This window comes from Salvelinus sp. IW2-2015, linkage group LG26 (genome assembly GCF_002910315.2).
Source record: "Salvelinus sp. IW2-2015 linkage group LG26, ASM291031v2, whole genome shotgun sequence".
NCBI lineage: Eukaryota > Metazoa > Chordata > Actinopteri > Salmoniformes > Salmonidae > Salvelinus > Salvelinus sp. IW2-2015.
Window position 1 is genome coordinate 47,962,353 of NC_036866.1, and position 24,064 is coordinate 47,986,416.

The 24,064-nt window shown below is 44.4% G+C and overlaps 1 protein-coding gene across 7 annotated transcripts in view; it reads left to right on the top strand.

Moving 5' to 3' along the window:
- The window catches only part of LOC111952472 (membrane-associated guanylate kinase, WW and PDZ domain-containing protein 2), a 289,912-nt gene that overhangs the window by 260,195 nt on the left and 5,653 nt on the right, over positions 1-24,064 (top strand). For all 7 annotated transcript variants that reach the window (XM_023971164.2, XM_023971166.2, XM_023971168.2 and 4 more), the window contains exons 16-21: positions 199-450; positions 6,686-6,871; positions 17,761-18,094; positions 19,383-19,611; positions 20,066-20,209; positions 20,394-20,532. In XM_023971164.2, the coding sequence (XP_023826932.1) occupies positions 199-450; positions 6,686-6,871; positions 17,761-18,094; positions 19,383-19,611; positions 20,066-20,209; positions 20,394-20,532 (1,284 nt within the window). The remainder of the gene's footprint in view (positions 1-198; positions 451-6,685; positions 6,872-17,760; positions 18,095-19,382; positions 19,612-20,065; positions 20,210-20,393; positions 20,533-24,064) is intronic.

The following is a 24,064-nucleotide window of genomic DNA, read 5'->3' on the forward strand; positions in this document are numbered from 1 at the left end:
ATTCACTGAGGAAGATGGTCCTCCCCTTCCTCCTCTGAGGAGCCTCCACTGCACTATATACATTATACAACGGCCAGATCAGACTGACGGTCAGGAGGAGAGTCCACTTCCCTGGTGAGAAGGGTATGTAGTATAGAGGGGGTAGAAAAAAAGTAACCTTCAACATCTCTCTCTCTCGATTTCTGCTGCCCTCTGTAGGTGAGGTGTTAGGGGTGAACGGCCGTAGCCCTGGCTACGTGTCCCCGCAGCACAATTCCCCGCGCAGCGACGCCGCCTCAGCTTCCTGTCCCGTAACCCCCGGCAATGTCCCGCCACCATCCACCGCCTCCCCTCCGGAGGGCGCCGTCCCCCTGCATACCAGTGATGTCATCATCCACCGCAAAGAGAACGAGGGCTTCGGCTTTGTCATCATCAGCTCACTGAACCGACCGGAGAACACAGCTGTCATCAGTGAGTCACACGATGTCTCTCAAGTGCCGTAGGAATAGAATCACCCGAGTAAAACTACTAAAGTAATTCTATTTCTATGTCTCCCGCTAAGCGTTATTCTGGAATAGAACAGGACGGGTGCTCCAGTCCATTATGTAGTAGACCATTTGGAATTTTCTGTTAATTGAAAGTTACACAACACCACTCCATGTGTTTTAAAGTTAGCCAAGAGGGGAGATAAACCTTTTGCCATGATGTTAGAACACTTGTAATAACTTGTAATAAAACATTACACTTCTACAACTACCCCTCCCTCTTGGCCAGTCCTTACCCTTCGATGTTTGGAGATCTGTGAGGTAGAAGCAATATGGTGGAAGCTTTAGCACTACACTGCAGTAAATATATACAGTACCTATCCAGACCCTTCAGACAAGCTAACATCGAGGGGTTATGGCCAAGGGGTAGGGCAGGGTTGCCCAAACTCGGTCCTGGGGGACTACAAGCGGTTCGTCGAGGAGGCATTCTCCTATTTTCATTCCATGTTTCTACTATCTGTGATAAACACACCTCTCTCAAAAAGTACTGGGTAAGAGGTTGAGACAATCCCTGGTTTACAGTATAATTATCTGATTTGATCCATAATTTGATCCGAAATACACAATGAACCAAAGCCAGAAAGAGTAACTCCCAGGCTGAATTGGAGTTATTCAGGGCACTGAGAAATAGGTGCACCTTGTTAATATGGAAATGCAAATCTAGCTTCAATTACGAATCCACCAAGGCAAACATCAATAACCCGACCAAATTATGGAAAACCATTAAGTCTATGAATGCAAACACAAACTCTTCTGGTCTTCCGCTTAAATTGACCTCAAATTCAATGGACGTGACTGACAACAATAAACTGCTTGACATGTTTAACTTCTCTGGGAAATGTGGGACGGTAGCGTCCCATTTGGCCAAAAGCCAGAAAAAATGTAGCGCACCAAATATTACTATAAAAATCTATCTTTCATGAAATCACACATGAAAGACACCAGATTAAAGCTACACATGTTGTGAATCCAGCCAACATGTCTGATTTCAAAAATTATTTACGGCGAAAGCACACCAAACGATTATGTTAGCTCAGTACATAGCCACAGAAAAACACAGCCATTTTCCCAGCAAAAGATGGTAGTCACAAAACGCAGAAATAGAGATAAAATTAATCACTAACCTTTGATGATCTTCATCAGATGACACTCATAGGACATCATGTTACACAATACATTTATGTTTTGTTCGATAACGTGCATATTTATATCCACAAATCTCGGTTTACATTGGCGCCATGTTCAGAAATGCCTCCAAAATATCCGGAGAAATTGCAGAGAGCCACGTCAAATAACAGAAATACTCATCATAAACTTTGATGAAAGATACATTTTACATAGAATTAAATATAAACTTGTTCTTAATGCAACCGCTGTGTCAGATTTCCAAAGAACTTTACGTAAAAAGCACACCATGCAATAATCTGAGACGTCGCTCAAAAATAACAACATTTCTCCGCCATGTTGGAGTCAACAGAAATAAGAAAATTACATCATAAATATTCCCTTACCTTTGATCATCTTCATCAGAATGCACTCCCAGGAATCCTAGTTCCACAATAAATCGTTGTTTTGTTCGATAATGTCCATTACTTTTTTATTTTTTTATTTCACCTTTATTTAACCAGGTAGGCTAGTTGAGAACAAGTTCTCATTTGCAACTGCGACCTGGCCATTTGCAACTGCGACCTGGCCAAGATAAAGCATAAGTAACGGCAAACATCATGTCTAAGTAGCTACTTTTGCTAGCATGTTTAGTGCACATGTCCAAACGCTCACGCAGATGCAGGCGAACTCGGACGAAAACTTCAAAAAGTTATATAACAGGTCGAATAAACTGGTCAAACTAAGTAGAGAATCAATCTTCAGGATGTTGTTATCATAACTATCCAATAACGTTCCAACCGGAGAATTCCTTTGTGTCTCTAGAAGTTATGGAAAGCAAGACGATATCGTTTGGAACGCGCGTGACCAGGAACTGGCATTCTACCAGACCAATGACTGAAACACCTCCCATCCGGCCCCACATCACACTAGAGGCTTCATTACACGTTCTACAGACTGTTGACATCTAGTGGAAGGCGTAGGAAGTGCAAACAGATCCATATCTTACAGGGAATTGAATAGGCGATGAGTTGAACATTGACCAGTCTCAGAATTCTCACTTCCTGKTTGGATTTTTTCTCAGGTTTTTGCCTGCCATATGAGTTATGTTATACTCACAGACATCATTCAAACAGTTTTAGAAACTTCAGAGTGTTTTATATCCAATAGTAATAATAATATGCATATATTAGCATCTGGGACAGAGTAGGAGGCAGTTCACTATGGGCACGCAATTCATCCAAAAGTGAAAATGCTGCCCCCTATCATAAAGAAGTTAATGAGCATTTTGCTGAGGCTGGGCAACTATTTGATAATGAACTCAACCCTAACATCTCAAATAAGGCTGTGAATGAAACTGCTGAATGACGGCCTATGGTTAATCTATATAATGTTATCGAAATTGAGCTTTCAGAAGTTGTAAGGGCACTCAAATCTATTGACATTAAGCAAACGGCTGGCCCGGATGAATTGAACACTTATTTTTTTTAAGTGGTGCAGAGATCATTGCTACCCTCCTTCTCTACCACTCTCACTCATACTGTATTGGCGAGTAATACGATTCCAAATGTCTGGAAAGCAGCCTACACCTTTTTACATAAGGGTGGAGATCCGTCCCAGATGGATAACTATCGTCCCATATCTAAACTGTCTGCACTGGCAAAAATTTGGGAAAACCTGGTGAACTCAGTTGAAAGACTTTCTTTATGATAACTCAATTTGATCTAAATTCCAGGCATGTTTGAGGCAAGCATAATACATGATTACTGTGGTAACTAAGGCTGTAGGTGATATTCTAGCTGTTCAGGACAAGAAACATTGTGTTTTGTTGTGGGAATACTAATCAAGTAAGGGAGAAGAGACTTTCAATTTCTTCAAACAATCAACCTTTAATATTGATTAATTATTGCAATAACAGAGCTGGTCAACGACCACCCGTAGGTGATTGTTCAGAGCCCAAATAATACACAAACGCAATGGGGTTATATAGAAACACAAAAACTGCTTAGTCATGGTTGGTTCCACCCCTGCCCAGCAGATAGGGGCATCATAAGATGCCTTGCTTTCTTCTTGTGGCTATTTTTTCGGGTGTGTGAGGTCATAGCGCACAAACAAGTAATAACGGCAGTTCCGTTACTCCTTTCTCTACCAAGTTAGCCTCTGTTCTCTTCATATCTCAACACAGCTGTGCCCTGGAAGATAGTAAAAGAACAGGATGGACTGAGGAACTGTGGTCACTCTCAGAGGCTCTTTGTCTTATGCTGTGTGACCAAGTTACTCAGAAGCAAAGATGATTGGAAACAAGAACAGGTTGTTCTGTCCCTCAAGTTCTCTCTACCCCGTAGTCGCCAAGAATGTCCTTGACTACACGCCTGGACCAGCTGCGGGGATTGAACATGGAAGAGAGGAAACACCTTTTCTCAGAAGCACAGCATTGTTAGAATGAAAATGTCTTACTGAGCACCAGCTTTTGCAGGGGATGTTGTGATGACGCTCTCCATAGTCGATGTGAGCAAGACCTTTAAACAGGTCAACATTCACAAAGCCGCGGGGCCAGACCGATTTACCAGGACGTGTACTCAAAGCAAGTGTTACCACCCTGTAACACTTGCGTCGGTAGCCATGAAGTACTTTGAAAGGCTGGTCATGGTTCACATCAACAGCATCATGCCAGAAACTCTAGATCCACTCCTATTTGCATGCCGCCCCGACAGATCCACAGATGACGCAATCACACTCCACACTACCCTTTCCCACCTGGACTTCCTAACGTGTGAGAATGCTGTTCATTGACTACAGCTCAGCTTTCAACACCATTGTGCCCACAAAGCTTATCACTAAGCTAAGGACCCTGGGACTAAACACCTCCCTCTGCAACTGGATCCTGGACTTCCTGACGTGCCGCCCCCAGGTGGTAAGGGTAGGCAACAACACATCTGCCACATTGATCCTCAACACTGGAGCCCCTCAGGGGTGCATTATTAGTCCCCTCCTGTACTCCCTGTTCACCTACGACTACGTAGCCTGACTCCAACACCATCATTAAGTTTGCTGACAACACAACAGTGGTTGGTCTGATCACCGACAACGATGAGACAGCCTGCAGTGTGGTGCCAGGACAACAACCTCTCCCTTGACTTGAGCAAGACAAAGTAGCTGATCATGGACTATAGAAAAAGGAGGGCCGAAGTGCTCCCCATCACTGTCCCTTTGATCTGGAGGAAAAAGTTTCCTCTGAAGAGAAGGCATTTAAAGACATTATCAGGAAGCACTGGTACATTATTGACACTGACCCACAATTGAAACCCATTTTTAAATATCCCCCACGTATGGTTTTTAAAAGACACCCAAATCTGAGAGATATTGTGGTTAAATCTGATTACCCACCAGAGAGAAGTGTTAGGTTCTAAATTTTCTAAGTAAATAACTCACGGACACTGGAGAAGCTTAACCAAGTTTAATTCTTCCCAAAGGGTTGTTACAGCTGTATTCAGACAAAGACATGTTTCCACCACTACAAGTGTATATATATACTCCTCTTTAGGCACTCCTTCCCTCCAATCCTTACATCTTATGGTTTGACAGGAAGAGGGTATTAGGATAGTGAACCATAATTTCTCCCTTCAGGCGATCTGACTTCAACCCCTCCTTCACCGAATCCACAGATGTCCATCTGCTTCCCCTATAGCAATCCTGTGACTTCCTCCCGTCCACCCAACACATTCCAAAGACATCTGTCTTTCTACAGAGAACCATTAACCTCTGACATAAAAACCAGTCTCTTCCACTCCTTTATATACTATGCGTATGCGTATAACAATGTTCAACGTTTACCCCGAATCCAACAAAAGGGAAACTTTGTTGGACAAGGTTCCAGAGGGTAATTACAAATGTGGCCAATGTGCTCAATGCAGCTTTACGTACAAATGCAACTCATTTACCCACCCCCGCACAGGACAAAGATGTAAGATCAAGGGCCTGATTACCAGCATGTCCACCAATGTTATTTACATGTCGAAATGTCCCTGTGGTCTGTCTTACATGGGGAAAATCTGTAGAAGCCTTAAGACACGAATCAATGAGCACCGCAGCAATATACGGACAGGTGAGACAAAAATACGGTTACTGCTCATTTTGTACAAGCTGGACATCCTATTAACTCTCCGAGATGCATTGAAATAGAAATGGTCAAGATGTCACGCAGGGGAGGGGACATTGAGAGGAATATATCATATATTTTGATCCATTGAATGTTAATATTGTGAAACTGTTACACATTTTTTTACCTCCTGTTTCAGGAAGTGATGTCACTGAGTACTGCCCTTATATATAGGACCTTTCACCCCCACCTGGGATATGGATGCCTGATGAAGACCTAAGGGTCGAAACGTTGTTGTTTTAATAAATATCACCTGGGAGCATGAGCAGCAGTGTGCAGCGTTTTCCTTTCTGTTTTCCATGAGTTTCCCTACAACTCCAGCACCTGTGGAAAGTACCTGGATGTGTGTATGTTCTTCAGCTTTTGTAACTTTTTTTTATCACCTGCCCAATGGGGCAAACTCAGAGCAGGCTCAAGTTGTGTGACTGCTCAGTGCACTTTGTCAATCCCTGTGCATATTTCATTTTTTTGCCCTAGCACGATACAGCGTATTCAAATGATCAACTCATCATCAAGCTTTGATTATTTGAATTAGCTGTGTAGTGCCTAGGGCAACAACCAAAATGTGCACCCCTTGGGATCCACAGGACCGAGTTTGGGAAACTCTGGGGTAGCGATAGGGAGTGATTTGAGACCAACAGACGTTAAAATGTTTCTTCTGTAATATGCTCCCACAGTGGGTTGTTGAGAAACACACAAGACAACATTTCAGTCCCACTGGGATGTTCTTCAACTACCCAGTGGGATCAAAACATTCTTGTTTGTGTGTGTGCATCTCAATAAGCCACCAGGGGGCAGATTTGCGGACAATACTATGATTTACAATTTATTTTCTGTCCAGCACTTGACAAGTTTATGCACATATTTGCCAAAACATTGATTCTACTCCCCCTACTAGCTGTGCCCCACAAGATTGGGCGTATCATCGAGGGCAGCCCAGCGGATCGCTGCGGCCGCCTGAAGGTTGGCGACCGGATCCTGGCCGTCAACGGGCAGTCCATCATCAGCATGCCCCACGCTGACATTGTCAAGCTCATCAAAGATGCCGGTCTCACCGTCACCCTTCACATCATACCGGAGGAAGGTGAGTCAGAGAAAATGAGAGAGCGGAGGGATGGAGGGAGGGAGAGGAGAGAGGGAGAGAGCAGAGAATAGTTAGGGAGGGAGTCAGAGGATATGAGAGAGAGAGAGGAGAAGAGGGATGGCGTGAGGGAGGGATAGATAGAGAGAGAGAGAGAGTAGCGGTGAGTGGAAGAGAGATCTAAAGAAAGAGTGAGTACTCACATGGAATGACCAGAAATTGCTGTCTCTAGATGGTCCAGACTATTACAGTATATCCTTGGCTTATTATCATTATGCTGACCCCTACTTCTCTTGAGCAGGTTGAGCTGGACTCGCCATTCAAACTATAAATTATTCAACAGACTCGAGCATTTATAAATTTTGACAAAATAATTGCATTTTGCTCCTGTACCAACAAAAGAAAGATCCAATTACAGTACGTGTGCAAAGCTGTCATCAAGGCAAAGGGTGGCTATTTGAAGAATCTCAAATATAAAATATATTTTAATTTGTTTAACACATTTTTGGTTACTACATGATTCCATGTGTTATTTCATAGTTTTGATGTCTTCTGTATTATTCTACATGTAACGTCTGCTTCCAACTCACACTCTCAAATGCATAGATCCCCTGAATGCAGCTCACTCTCCAGATCCCAATCACCTGAATTCTGATCACCTGTTCACACCTGTATGTAATTTACACACACTATTTAGTTCAGTTCTTTGCACCCTAACACTGTGAGGTATTGTTTGTTTTGATACATGTTCTATTCCATATTAGTCCTCCCGTGTATCGTAGTTTTTGGCCATCCTCACTAACGAGGCCTTTTTGCCTGTACTATCAGATTTCCTGTCATCATCCTCTTGCCTGATCTCCCAGACTACGTTATTAGCCTTTTCCCTGCCTGTACTGTTACCTTTTTGGAGTCGCTGTGTATGACCTTCTGCCTGCCCCTGGACCAGGATACCTGCCTCCTCCTGTGGTCCTTTACCGATAAACTTCTGCTGCGCCCTGCGCTTGAAACCAGCACTGTTTCCCATTGTACTCATTATACTACAATGTAGAAAGTAGTACAAATAAAACCCTTGAATAAGTAGGTGTTCAAACTTTCGACAGGCACTGTATATAATCCTTGAACAGGATTATCTATTTTGGATGCAAGTTGAATGGAATTGATGGAGAGAGACTGCGATAGAGTGCTCGTGTGTGCACTGATTTAATGCAACGATACCCAAGTTAGTAGCTGTTTTAAATCTCTGTAGCTACAATTAAAGAATCTTCTTTACAATAAAAAAACATACAGTTACCCTGAAAGCCAGATGGAGATGTGTAAATTAGACGAGCATTCAGTCCTTATGTTAGGCTACTGTACACTCTTAGAAAAAAGGGTTCCAAAAGGGTTCTGCGGCTGTCCTGATATATTTGGAACCAAGAAGGGTTCTCCTAACTATTTTCGGTTCCATGTAGAACCCTCTGTGGAAAGGGTTCTACCTGGAACCAAAAGGGTTATACCTGGAAGCAAAACGGGTTCTTCTATGGGGAAAGCAAAATAACCCTTTTTGGTTGTAGATAGCACCCTTTTTTCTAATAGTGCAGTATAGGCTATACTGCAGCAAATGTAGGCCTACCCATCACAAGAAAAAGACGTTACCTGGATGAGATGAACTGCGCTCTTACTGAGATGAGATGTTCGTCCCCACCCTGAGCGTTGATGATTGATCATGTAGATAGCAGAGTAGCCAGATTTACACATCACATCACGCTGTTCATATACAGTGCATTCGGAAAAGTATTCAGACCCCTTGACATTTTTTACATTGTGTTACATTACAGCCTTTTTCTAAAATGGATTAAATAGTTTTTTTCCCCTCATCAATCTACATACAATACCCCTTAATGACAAAGCAAAAACAGTTTTACATTTTTTTACATTTATTTTAAGAAAAGAAACTCAGTCATAAGAATTCAGACCCTTTATTCAGAACTTTGTTGAAGCACCTTTGGCAGCGATTACAGTCTCGAGTCTTCTTGGGTATGACCCTACAAGCTTGGCACACCTGTATTTGGGGAGTTTCTCCCATTCTTCTTTGAAGTTCCTCTCAAGCTCTGTCAGGTTGGATGGGGAACATCGCTGAACAGCTAATTTAGACGTTCGATCAGGTTCAAGTCCGGGCTCTGGCTGGGCCACTCAAGGACATTCAGAGACTTGTCCCAAAGCCACTTCTGCGTTGTATTGGCTGTATGCTTAGGGTTGTTGTCCTTCTGGAAGGTGAACCTTCGCCCCAGTCTGAGGTCCGGAGCGCTCTGGAGCATGTTTTTAGCAAGGATCTCTCTGTACTTTTCTCCGTTCATCTTTCTCTTGATTCTGACTAGTCTCCCAGTCCCTGCCGCTGAAAAACATCCCCAGAGCATGATACTGCCACCTTCACTGTAGGGATGGTGCCAGGTTTCCTACAGACATGATGCTTGGCATTCAGGCCAAAGAGCTCAATCTTGGTTTTATCAGTCTAGAGAATCTTGTTTCTCATGTTCTGAGAGTCCAAGCGTGCTGTCATGTGCCTTTTACTGAGGAGTGGCTTCCGTCTGGCCACTCTACCATAAAGGCCTGATTGGTGGAGTGCTGCAGAGATGGATGTCCTTCTGGAAGGTTTTCCCCATCTCCACAGAGGAACTCTGGAACTCTGTCAGAGTCAAATTCCTGACCAAGGCCCTTCTCCCCCTATTGCTCAGCTTGGCCGAGCGGCCAGCTCTAGTAAGAGTCTTTGTGGGTTCCAAACTTGTTCTATTTAAGAATGATCGAGGCCACTGTGTTCTTGGGGACCTTCAATGCTGCGTAAATGTTTTGGCATCCTTCCCCAGATCTGTGCCTCGAAACAATCCTGTCTCAGACCTCTACACACAATTCCCCCGACCTCACGGCTTAGTTTTTGCTCTGACATGCACTGTCAACTGTGGGACCTTATACAGACAGGTGTGTGCCTTTCCAAAATCATGTCCAATCAATTGAATTTACCTCAGGTGGACTCCAGTCAAATTGTAGAAACATCTCAAGGATGATCAATGGAAACAGGATGCACCTGAGCTCAATTTCGAGTCTCATAGCAAATGGTCTGAATACCTATATAAATAATGTACTGTTTTTTATTCGCACACACTTCTAAAACCTGTTTTCTCTTTGTCAGTATGGGCTATAGTGTATAGATTGATGTGGAAAAAATAATAAGGCTGTAAAGTAACAAAATGTGGAAAAAGTCAATGGGTCTGAATACTTTCCGAATGCACTGTGTATCAATTGATTATAATCCACATAATTCAAATAGAATGAGCTGTAACAAGATGAGAGACTGCGTATACTAAAGAAAATAATAAAGAATGTGTCTTTAACCCTGCATTATTATGTAACTTGTTTTGAACGAAATCCAGGAATGAGTGAGTCACTCAGCCCTATCCTTCTATTCCTGCTTCTGTTGCCTATTTGAGTGTTGTTTTTTTATATCCTACTGATTCTGTGATCACCAAGCCTCATGCATCCGCAAAATGTAGGATAAAACCATTTAACAAATCTGTCTGCTTTGGAACTTTGCTGTGCTGTATTAAAGGCGTCACAGTTTGGTTAATTAAAACAGATTTGCTGGTATTACTTATCATTCATTTAGTGTTTACACTGTTCCAAACAGGCAGAAAAATAATATTGTAATCTTTTTTTTATTTTTTATTATTTCACCTGTATTTAACCAGGTAGGCCAGTTGAGAACAAGTTCTCATTTACAACTGCGACCTGGCCAAGATAAAGCAAAGCAGTGCGACACAAACAACAACACAGTTAAACATGGAATAAACAAACGTACAGTCAATAACACAATAGAAAAAGTATATATACAGTGTGTGCAAATGGCGTAAGGAGGTAAGGCAATAAATAGGCCATGGTGGCGAAATGATTGCAATTTAGCAAATAAACACTGGAGTGATAGATGTGCAGAAGATGCATGTGCAAGTAGAGAATCTGGGTGCAAAGGAGCAAAACAATAAATAACAATATGGGGATGAGGTAGTTGGGTGGGCTATTTACAGATGGGCTGTGTACAGGTGCAATAATCGGTAAGCTGCTCTGACAGCTGATGCTTAAAGTTAGTGAGGGAGATATAAGACTCCAGCTTCAGTTATTTTTGCATTTTATTCCAATCATTGGTAGCAGAGAACTGGAAAGAAAGGCGGCCAAACGAGGAGTTGGCTTTGGGGATGACCAGTGAGAAATACCTGCTGGAGCTCGTACGACGGGTGGGTGCTGCTATGGTGACCAGTGAGCTGAGATGAGGCTGGGCTTTACCTAGCAAAGACTTATAGAGGATCTGGAGCCAGTGGGTTTGCTGACGAATATGAAGCGAGGGCCAGCCAACGAGAGCATACAGGTCGCAGTGGTGTGTAGTATATGGGGCTTTGGTGACAAAACGGATGGCACTGTGAAATACTACATCCAATTTGCTGAGAAGAGTGTTGGAGAATATTTTGTAAATGATATCACTGAAGTCAAGGATCGGTAGGATAGTCAGTTTTACGAGGGTATGTTTGGCAGCATGAGTGAAGGATGCTTTGTTGTGAAATAGGATGCCGATTCTAGATTTCATTTTGTATTGGAGATGCTTAATGTGAGTCTGGAAGGAGAGTTTAGAGTCTAACCAGACACCTATGTATTTGTAGTTGTCCACATATTTTAAGTCAGAATCGTCCAGAGTAGTGATGCTAGGACGGGCGGGCGCGGGCAGCGATCGGTTGAGAGTATGAATTTAGTTTTATTTGCATTTAAGAGCAGGTGGAGGCCACGGAAGGAGTGTTGTATGGCATTGAAGCTTGTCTGGAGGTTTGTTAACACAGTGTCCAAAGAAGGGCCAGAAGTATACAGAATGGTGTCGTTTGCATGAAGGTGGATCAGAGAATCACCAGCAGCAAGAGCGACATAATTGATGTATACAGAGAAAAGAATCGGCCCAAGAATTGAACCTTGTGGCACCCCCATAGAGACTGCCAGAGGTCCGGACAACAGGCCATCCGATTTGACACACTGAACTCTATCTGAGAAGTAGTTGGTGAACCAGGCGAGGCAGTCATTTGAGAAACCAAGGCTGTTGAGTCTGCCGATAAGAATGCGGTGATTGACAGTCAAAATCCTTGGCCAGGTCGATGAAGATGGCTGCACAGTATTGTCTTTTATCGATGGCGGTTATGATATCGTTTAGGACCTTGAGCGTGGCTGAGGGGGAGGCTTGGGCAAGTTACTGTGGGGGGTGCAAAGCTGTTGACCGGGGTAGGGGTAGCCAGGTGGAAAGCATGGCCAGCTGTTGAAAAATGCTTATTGAAATTCTTGATTATCGTCGATTTATTGGTGGTGACAGTGTTTCCTAGCCTCAGTGCAGTGTGCAGCTGGGATGAGGTGCTCTTATTATCCATGGACTTTCGTGTCCCAGAACCTTTTGGAGTTTATGCTACAGGATGCAAATTTCTGTTTGAAAGAGCTAGCCTTTGCTTTCCTTACTGCCTGTGTATATTTGTTCCTAACTTCCCTGAAAACTTGCTTATTGCGGGGGCTATTCGATGCTAGTGCCATACGCCACAGGACTAATGCAGAACGCCATAGGATGTTTTTGTGCTGGTCAAGGGCAGTCAAGTCTGGAGTGAACCAAGGGCTATATCTGTTCTTAGTTCTACATTTTTTGAATGGGGCATGCTTATTTAAGATGGTAGGGAAAACACTTTTAAAGAATAACCAGGCATCCTCTACTGATGGAATGAGGTCAATATCCTTCCAGGATACCCGGACCAGGTCGATTAGAAAGGCCTGCTCTCTGAAGTGTTTTAAATCAAATCAAGTTCGCCGAATACAACAGGTGTAGACCTTACGGGTGAAATGCTTACATACAGGCTCTAACCAACAGTGAAAAATCTATTAGGTGAACAATAGGTAAGTAAAGAAATAAAAACAACAGTAAAATAGACAGTGAAAAATAACAGTAGGGAGGCTATATACAGGCACCGGTTAGTCGGGCTGATTGAGGTAGTATGTACATATAGATATGGTTAACCTCTCTGGGATAGCGGGACGCTTGCGTCCCACCTGGCCAATAGCCATTGAAAATGTAGAGCGCCAGATTCAAAAAAATTATATAAAATCAAACTTTCATTAAATCACACATATAAGATACCAAATTAAAGCTACACTCGTTGTGAATCCAGCCAACATGTCAGATTTCAAAAAGGCTTTTCGGCGAAAGCATAAGATGCTATTATCTGATGATAGCAAAATGTCAACAAGAGAATGTAGCATATTTCATTACCATCAGCATATTTCAACCATGCCGGCGCTACTCAAAACGCAGATATAAAATATAAAACATGCATTACCTTTGACGAGATTCTTTTGTTGGCACTCCAATATGTCCCATAAACATCACAAATGGTCCTTTTGTTCGATTAATTCCGTCCATATATGTCCAAATTGTCCATTTATCTGTCCTATTTCCATACACTGGCGACATCCAGTGGAAGCAGTAGGAACTGCGAGGGTAGTGATTAGAATTCTGGCCTGCCCATATTAAAGTGACTATGCATATATGATGAACAGAGAGTAGCAGTAGCGTAAAAGAGGAGTTGGCGGGTGGTGAGTGGCGGGACACAATGCAGATAGCCCGGTTAGCCAATGTCCGGGGGCACTGGTTGGTCGGGCCGATTGAGGTAGAATGTACAGTGGGGAGAACAAGTATTTGATACACTGCCGATTTTGCAGGTTTTCCTACTTACAAAGCATGTAGAGGTCTGTAATTTTTATCATCGGTACACTTCAACTGTGAGAGACGGAATCTAAAAAAATCCAGAAAATCACATTGTATGATTTTTAAGTAATTAATTTGCATAAGCTCCAGCCCTGGCCAATCGTGAGCCAGAGCATCCAAGTCCAGAGACCCTGGTGGCTCCAACATGGAGTACCACAGGGGGCAGTGTTCATTGTCCAGGGAGGCAAACAGGTCCACCTGCACTCTCCCGAATTTGTCCCCCAGGTGCTGCACCACCTGAGGATGTAGGCTCCAGTCCCAAAGTGGCGGGCCCTCCTTCGAGAGCATACCCACTGCCACATTTAGGATGCCAGGTACGTGCACTGCGCGTAGAGACGCTAGACGTCCCTGAGCCCAGAGAAGGAGATCCCGTGCCATAATATGGAGGCGGTGGGACCTCAGTCCACACTGATGGTTAATGTAAGCCACCACTCTGGTGTTGTTCGTTCTCACCAGGTCGTCTTCCCTTCATATGTGAAAGGAAAGACTGCATGTCCAGCAGTACAGCTCGGAGCTGTAGTGTAATGATGTGCCTGCCGCTCCAAGTGGGTAGCCAACAGCCGCCCTTGGTCACAGCCCCCCCGAGCCGATCTGGGAGTCATCTGTGCTGACCAGCTCCTGGCAGCACATCCTCAGCATCTCCACCCCATCTGAGAGAAAGGAGTGACAGCACCACCTCAACAATGCCCTGAGGCACTGTGTGGTCACCCGTGGCTGGGTGCAGCTGGTGGGAGTTGAACCACCATTGAGGAGGTCGGAGATGGAGCAGGCCCAGGGGAATCAACAACGAGGCCGCGTGCAGCAAGCCAAACAGGCGTTGGCAGGTTAGGGCGGATACCACCCGCTACTGCCGAAAGTAGTCGTGGCAAGATAAGATCGCCTGAACCCTTCTGGTGGGCAGGCGTGCTCTCATGAGGACTGAGTCCAGTTCCATGCCAATGAAGGCCACCCTCTGGGTGGGTGTCAGATGACTCTTGTCGTTTACAGTAATGCCCAGCCCACCGATGTGGGTTAAGAGCACGTCTCTGTCTGATAGGACCTGGGTCCTGGTCGGGGCACAATCAGCCAATCATCTAGGTAATTGAGGATCAACAATCCTCGGGACGTGAGGAGTGCGAGGACAGCGTCGATGCACTTTGTGAATGTGCGGGGTGCCAAGGAGAGGACGAAGGGAAGAACCATGAATTCGTAAGCCCTCCCCTCGTAAGCGAATTGGAGGTACTGCCAATGAGCTGGGTGAACAGGAACATGGATCACGCATCTATCAGGTTCAGTTTCATAAACCACTGGTCCCTGGACACGACCTGCAACACCCGGGCTGGGGACAGCATGTGGAAACTCAGTACCTTCAAGTACCCATTGAGGTTGCGGAGGTCCAGAATTGGTCGAAACCCTCCGTCTCTTTTTGGGACCACAAAATAAGTGGAGTAGAACCCATCTAGCTGTTCTGATGTCTCAATCCTGCAGACGACACCCTTGTCCAGGAGTGAGGAAATCTCCAGCCGCAGGTTTTTCTTCAGGGGGTCAGCCCCCGTGGTGACACGAAAGAACGGAGGCCGGCACCGGAATTGGAGTCAGTACCCCTCTCGAGCATTGAGGACAACAGCCATGGGGACTCCACACACTCCTCCCACTTTGCCCTTTGAGACCGGGTAAGCAGCCGAGGCCGGGGAAGGGTGTGTTTGGGAATCTGCCAGGGCCCGCCTCTCCTCTGGCGCCCTGAGCGTATAGGTCCCCCAGGCACGTCCCTATGGTGACACCATCACACCTGTCACAAAGGGAAGCCATAAACTCAGCCAAGCCAACAAGGCCATGGATCAGGGGTCCGATGGCCTGGGAGAGCTTATATCGTGCCCCATTTGGAGGATTAGGAACCCGGTGAGGGATAAATTACCCAGTACCTCTGAAAACACAGGGAGAGACCTGTGCATAGTCACAAAAACAGCAACCAGGAAATGGATTTGATTTGTGTTTTTTTCTTTTAGTTTTACGCCAACTACGAAAAGCAAAAAAACAGCACCATATGATGGATTTGCTCCGCTAACGTCCCATTTGGCCAAAAGCCAGTAAAAATGCAGAGCGCCAAATTCAAATATATTACTATAAAAATCAAACGTTCATGAAATCACACATGAAAGACACCAACTTAAAGCTACACTTGTTGTGAATCCAGCCAACATGTCTGATTTCAAAAAGGATTTACGGCGAAAGCAAACCAAAAGATTATGTTAGGTCAGTACATAGCCACAGAAAAACACAGCCATTTTTTCCAGCCAAAGAGAGGAGTAACAAAAAGCAGAAAAAGAGATACAATTAATCACTAACCTTTGATGATCTTCATCAGATGACACTCAAAGGACTTCATGTTACACAATACATGTATGTTTTGTTCGGTAAAGTTCATATTTATATCCAAAAATCTGAGTTTAGGCGGGACGCTACTGTCTCACTTGGCAAAAAGCCAGAGAAAATGCAGAGCGCCAAATTCAAATTAATTACTATAAAAATTACTATAAAAATCAAACTTTCATTAAATCACACATGAAAGATACCAAATTAAAGCTACACTGGTTGTGAATCCAGCCAACATGTCAGAATTCAAATAGGCTTTTCGGCGAATGCAAACGATGCTATTATCTGAGTTAGCACCATTGTAAACAAAGAGAGATAAGCATATTTCAACCCTGCAGGCGCGACACAAAACGCAGAAATAAAAATATAGTTCATGCCTTACCTTTGATGAGCTTCTGTTGTTGGCACTCCAATATGTMCCATAAACATCACAAATGGTCCTTTTGTTCGATTAATTCCGTCGATATATATCCAAAATGTCAATTTATTTGGCGCGTTTGATCCAGAAAAACAACGGTTCCAACTTGCTCAAAAGTGACTACAAAATATCTCAAAGGTTACCTGTAAACTTTGCCAAAAAATGTCAAACTACATTTGTAATACAACTTTAGGTATTTTTTAACGTTAATAATCGATACAATTGAAGACGGGATGATCTGTGTTCAATACAGGATTAAAACCAACTGTAGCATGCTTTCTGGTCTCGCGCCTCTAACAAACAGGACACTTCGAGTGACCCTCCTTCAAGATGGCCGTACTTCTTCATTACACAAAGGAATAACCTCAACCAATTTCTAAAAACTGTTGACATTCAGTGGAAGCAGTAGGATCTGATCTGCAAGCAGGTCCCTTAGAAATCTGGTTTCCCAATGAAACCTCATTGAAAAGAGGGTGACCTCAAAAAAATATATATCTGAATGGTTTGTCCTTGGGTTTTCGCCTGCTAAATATGTTCTGTTATACTCACAGACATGATTCAAACAGTTTTAGAAACTTCAGAGTGTTTTCTATCCAAATATACTAATAATATGCATATCTTATCTTCTGGGGATGAGTAGCTGGCAGTTTAATTTGGGCATGCTTTTCATCCAAAATTCCGAATGCTGCCCCCTATCCTAGAGAAGTTAAGGAACTCCAAAGTTAATGTCTCAACGTAGTGGCAGCCCACCACCATACTCTTACATTCTGCAGGAGAAAGAAGAAGAAAACCGTGTAGGGGAATTATCAGAGAACCCACGTAGGGTAATTAGCAAAGAACCCGCGCCTATAGCATGTTAAAGCAAGTCACAGTTTGTGGCAGCAAGAGCTACCAATGTATTAATGGATGCACACAGAGTCGTAGTGTAAAGCTAACGAAACACGCACGACAAACCACGGGCGGAAAATACAGATCAACCGTGCGCAGCGAGTGGAGCACTCAAGAGGGGCACTCAGCTCCAGGCTGCAAACAGCCAGTGAGTATACTTCCACGCAAGATATTACACTTGCCAGCGACTTACCAAGCGAACTTCAGAAAGTTTGTACCTCAAACCATATGGACGTCCGCCGTGAAAATGAAATAGAACGTGTGTCGCGGGATCTATATATAGGGGTGGACCCCAGCCGTGACACAAGTGTATATGGGAGTAAATCTGTAAATCCTCACCTCAGATGTATCCCTCTGCCGCGAAGTGATACCAATATATTGGAATGATCCAATATATTGAAACATAACTCCATCTCTCCATCTTAGATCCCCACTCGAGGCCCAACTCAGAGAAGCAGAGCCCCATGACCCAGAAACACAGCCCCCAGGCCCAGCCCAGCCCCATAGTCAACCAGCCCAGCCAAGGAGCATCCCAGCCGGGTCATGCACCAGCCCAGCCGAGCCAGACAACCACCACCCAGGAAGGCCCAGCACCACCAGCTCTGCCCGGCCAAACACCAGACCAGCCAGGCCAAGTACCAGCAGCAGCCACGCAGCCTACCCCAGGAGCGGCCGCCCAGCCCAGCTCGGCAGGGACCGAGCAGAGCCCGGTCGCCCAGCCACCCGGCCACCCTCCCCCGCTCTACCTCCACGACGGCAGGTATTTCAAATCAAATCAAATTTTATTTGTCACATGCACCAAACCTTACACTGAAATGCTTACTTACAAGCCCACAACCAACAATGCAGTTTTAAGGAAAATACCTAAAAAAGTATGAAATAAAAGTAACATAATTAAGGAGCAGCAGTAAAATGACAATTGCGAGGCTATATACAGAGGGTACCGGTACAGAGTCAATGTCCAGGGGCACCGGTTAGTCGAGGTAATATGTACATGTAGGTAGAGTTATTAAAGTGACTATGCATAGATAATAACAGAGCGTAACAGCAGCGTAAAAGAAGGGGGGGGGGCAATGCAAATAGTCTGGGTAGCCATTTCATTAGATGTTCAGGAGTCTTATGGCTTGTGGGTAGAAGCTGTTTAGAAGCCTCTTGGACCTAGACTCTGGTACCGCTTGCTGTGCGGTAGCAGAGAGGACAGTCTGACTAGGGTGGCTGGAGTCTTTGACAATTTTTAGGGCCTTCCTCTGACACCGCCTGGTAGAGAGGTCCTGGATGGCAGGAAGCTTGGCCCCGGTGATGTATCGGGCCGTATGCACTACCCTCTGTCGTGCCTTGCGGTCGGAGGCCGAGCAGTTACCATACCAGGCAGTGATGCAACCCGTCAGGATGCTCTCGATGGTGCAGCTGTAGAACCTTTTGAGGATCTGAGGACCCATGCCAAATCTTTTCAGTCTCCTGAGGGGGAATAGGTTTTGTCGTGCCCTCTTCACAACTGTCTTGGTGTGCTTGGACCATGTTAGTTTGTTGGTGATGTGGACGCCAAGGAACTTGAAGCTAGCAACCTACTCCACTACAGCCCCGTCGATGAAAATGGGGGCATGCTCGGTCCTCCTTTTCCTGTAGACCACAATCATCTCCTGTTAGGATGGAGGAATGCTTGACGCTGTCTGTCAGTGTCAGTCATTACGACTACAGTTAAGAGGATGCTTTTCCTGTGACGTTTGGAAATGACAGAGATATTACATTGCATTTTGTGTGTGTGTGTGCGGCATGCGTGCGTGCTTTTCCAATTAGCGAGAGCGTGCACTTGGGTTGTATGTGTGCAGGGTAGGTGGACGTATGCTAAGATTGTGGATGTTTGTATACATTTACGGATGTGTGTGTATAATACATGGAGCTCAGCCGGAGGGTTTATGTTCTCTGTCACACCCAGAGAGAGAGCTGCCGCCGTGAAGGGTGCTTGTGTGTGTGTGTGTGTGTGCACTTGCATTACATAGGGAATACGCATACTCTTTCTCAACCTCATATTTGTCTGGTGTCTACAGGTCAGAGGTGAAAGCCAGGCAGGACGTGAAACCGGATATCCGCCAGCCTCCGTTCACCGACTACCGGCAGCCCCCCGTCGACTACCGGCACCCTCCGGTGGCTGATTACCGGCAGCCGCCCACACTGGATTATCGTCACCCTCCTCCCCTCATCGACTACAGACAACACTCGACAACACTCGCTGCACAGTTCCCTCTAGCACAGTTTCCACCTGACTTCAGACCACAGGTAAGACTGCACATCCCAGAAGCCATTACTACAGTACACACCATATGTACGACTACATACCCCAGAATTCCCTAGTACAAACACTCAAAATCTGCACAGCTTTCATTGGTGCAGTTCCCCCCGGATTTCAGACCACAGATAAGACTGCACATCCTAGAATCCCCTACTAAACATCCCAGTTGAGACTACATATCTGAGAATCCCCTATTACAGAAAATACTTAGTGGACAGACAGTTCCCTTTAGAGCAGTTCCCCCCAGACTTCAGACCACAGGTAAGTCTATACATCCCAGAATCCTCTACTGGACACCACAGGTAAGACAACATACCCCAGAATCCCATATTACAGACAGCATGTAAAACTACACATCCCAGACTACAGACAGGTATAAGTTGACTATGTATTGGCTATATTTTTTATGAATGTTGCTTCTTGGTTGTGTGCTGCGCACAGGACTTTGACTACTTCACGGTAGAGCTGGAGAAGAGTGTGAAGGGTTTTGGCTTCAGTATCCGTGGGGGACGGGAGTACAAGATGGATCTGTTTGTTTTGCGGCTTGCAGAGGATGGGCCAGCCATCCGCAATGGCAGAATGAGGGTGAGGGACATCACTTCCTGTCCTGACTGCAAACACAGCAATATTATTTTCCAGCCCAATAGCAATGCGGTACTTCATATAATTTGACAAGTCTCTATGTTCATCCTGTCCCATCTTTACACTCTTTTTTTAATCGCTTTGTTTCTTTTCTCTCACTCTCCCTCTCGCTATTTCTCTCTCTCAGGTGGGGGATCAAATCATTGAGATAAATGGCGACAGTACCCGGGACATGACTCATGCCCGGGCCATCGAGTTGATCAAGGCGGGGTGCAGGCGGGTGAGACTGTTGCTAAAGAGAGGCACGGGACAAGTGCCTGAGTATGGTGGGTCTCCTCCCAAATAAACCTCCATCTTCATTTTTTTCTCTCTCTTTCCCTCTCTCGCTTTATAATTTCTCTCTCTTTTGATTATATCTTTCTCTCTCAATCTTTCTTTTTGGTTGACAATCTCTCTCTTGTGCTATTTTTTATTTTTTTTTCTCACTTGTTTCCCATCATCGCTCACTCTCTCTATCTCTCTCTCTCTCTATCCCCCCCGTCTTTCATATCAATTTCAATCAAATTCAAAGTGCTTTATTAGCATGGGAAACATATGTTTACATTGCCAAACCAAGTGAAATAGATAATAAACAAAAGTGAAATAAACATTAAATAATGAACAGTAAACATTACACTCAAAAGTTCAAAAGGAATAGAGACATTTCAAATGTGATATTATGGCTAAATACAGTGTGGTAACGATGTGCAAATAGTTATAGGGAAAATAAATAAACATAAATATGGGTTGTATTTACAATGGTGTTTGTTCTTCACTGGTTGCTGCTCTGATGACACACTGTGGTATTTCACCCAATAGATATGGGAGTTTATCAGAATTAAATTTGTTTTCGAATTCTTTGTGAGTCTGTGTAATCTGAGGGAAATATGTGACCTGCCGACTCGATTCTGTCTTATGTAGCAAAATTTGAAATGGTGTTTTTACATTGTATAAAAGTAGAGATTCAAGAGATAGAAAATGGTATATCATACACTACAGATGAGGAACAATGGGAAGGTAATTCTGCTTTGGAAGTTGATAAACTTGTAACCTCACTTTTGAGAAAATGGCCTTGAATGCTTTGGTACACCTACTGGAGAGCTCTTCTTTGTCTACACCCATTCAGTATCGTTCACACCATCTTAAGAATTACCTCACGAATTGCCTTAGGCGAAAGGCTCGGCACACGCATAGTCAGGCAGACTGGCTATCATTCAGCCAAATGAGAAATAAGTGCACTCAGGCTATCCGGAAGGCCATAGTTAGTTTCTTTAAAGAGTTCTCTCTCTGTGGGTCTAACCCCAAGAAGTTCTGGAAAATGTATAAAGACCTGGAGAATAAACCATACTCCTCACAGCTGCCCATGTCCCTTAATGTTGATGGTTGTTACTGACAAGAAGCACATGGCTGAACTCTTTAATCACCACTTCATTAAGTCAGGATACCTATTTCACTCAGCCATGCCTCCTTGCCCGTCCAACATTTTCCTCATCTCCCACCCCTTCTAATACGACTATCCCTGATGCTTCTCCTCTTTTTCCCCTGCCACGCTACAGAGTTTCTCCCTGCAGGCAGTCACTGAGTCTGAGGTGCTARAGGAGCTCCTGAAACTTGACCCCCAAAAAACATCTGGGTCAGATGGTTTAGACCCTTTCTTCTTTAAGGTTGCTGCCCCTATCATCGCAAAGCCTACCTCCAACCTATTTAACCTGTCTCTCCTTTCTGGGGAGGTTCCCATTGCTTGGAAGGCAGTCACAGTTCATCCTTTATTTAAAGGGGGAGATCAAGCTGATCCTAACTGTTATAGGCCTATTTCTATTTTGCCTTGTTTATCAAAAGTGTTGGAGAAACTTGTCAATAATCAACTGACTGGCTTTCTTGATGTCTGTAGTATTCTCTCGGGAATGCAATCTGGTTTCCACTCAGGTTATGGACGTGTCACTGCAACCTTAAAGTTCTTCAATGATGTCACCATTGCCCTTGATTCTAAGCAATATTGTGCTGCTATTTTTATTGACTTGGCCAAAGCTTTTGATACGGTAGACCATTCCAATCTTGTGGGCCGGCTAAGGAATATTGGTGTATCTCTGAGGGGTCTTTGGCCTGGTCTACTAACTACCTCTCTCAAAGAGTGCAGTGTATAAAGTCAGAAAATCTGCTGTCTCCGCCACTGCCTGTCACAAAGGGAGTACCCAAAGGCTCGATCCTAGGCCCCACGCTCTTCTCAATTTACATCAACTACATAGCTCAGGCAGTAGGAAGCTCTCTCATCCATTTATATGCAGATGATAGTCTTATACTAAGCAGGTGCCTCCCCGGATTTTGTGTTAAATCCTCTACAACAAAGCTTTCTTAGTGTTCAACAAGCTTTCTCTACCCTTAATCTTGTTCTGAACACTTCCATAACAAAGGTCATGTGGTTTGGTAAGAAGAATGCCCCTCTCCCCACAGGTGTGATTACTACCTCTGAGGGTTTAGAGCTTGAGGTAGTCACCTCATACAAGTAATTGGGAGTATGGCTAGACAGTGCACTGTCCTTCTCACAGCACATATCAAAGCTGCAGGCTAAAGTTAAATCTAGACTTGGTTTCCTCTATCGTAATCTTTCCTCTTTCACCCCAGCTGCCAAACTAACCCTGATTCAGATGATCATCCTAGCCATGCTAGATTACGGAGACATCATTTATAGATCGGCAGATAAGGGTGCTCTCGAGCGGCTAGATGTTCTTTACCATTCAGCCATCAGATTTGCCACCAATGCCCCTTATAGGACACGTCAATGCACTCTATACTCCTCTGTAAACTGGTCGCAAGACCCACTGGTTGATGCTTATCAACCCTTTTAGCCCTCACTCCCCCCTATCTGAGATATCTACTGCATTCCTCCTCCCCCACATACAACACCCGTTTTGCCAGTCACATTATTTTAAAGGTACCCAAAGCACACACATCCCTGGGTCGCTCGTCTTTTCAGTTCCCTGCAGCTAACGACTGGAACGAGCTGCAACAAACACTCAAACTGGACAGTTCTCAATCTATTCATTCAAAGAATCTGAGCAGTTGTGACTGCTTTGTGTGTTGTATTGTTGTCTCTACCTTCTTGCCCTTCATGCTGTTGTCTGTGCCCAATAACGTTTGTATCATGTTTTGTGCTGCTACCATGTTCAAAACAAATCACATTTTTTATATAGCCCTTCTTACATCAGCTGAGATATCAAAGTGCTGTACAGAAACCCAGCCTAAAACCCCAAACAGCAAGCAATGCAGGTGTAGAAGCACGGTGGCTAGGAAAAACTCCCTAGAAAGGCCAAAACCTAGGAAGAAACCTAAAGAGGAACCAGGCTATGAGAGGTGGCCAGTCCTCTTCTGGCTGTGCCGGGTGGAGATTATAACAGAACATGGTCAAGATGTTCAAATGTTCATAAATGACCAGCATGGTCAAATAATAGTAATCACAATGAACAGGTCAGGGTTGTGTTGCTGCCATGTTGTTTTCATGTTGTGTTGCTAACATGCTATGTTGTCATTTGTTGCTGCCTTGCTATGTTGTTGTCTTAGGTCTCTATGTAGTGTAGTGTTGTGTTGTCCCTCTTGTGTTTTGTCCTATATTTATATTGTATTTATTATTATTTTTAAACCCCAGGCCCCCGTCCCCGCCTGAGGTAGGGTTGATCCGAGCGTTCTGACCTAACAACAGCAGTCAAGCACCCAAGCTAACTGGCTAACGTTGGCTAGCTTGCGAGCTACTTCCAGACACAAACGAGGGAACAGCTCACTCTGACCATTTTACTCGCCCTAATAGAGCTGATTAGGCTGTTT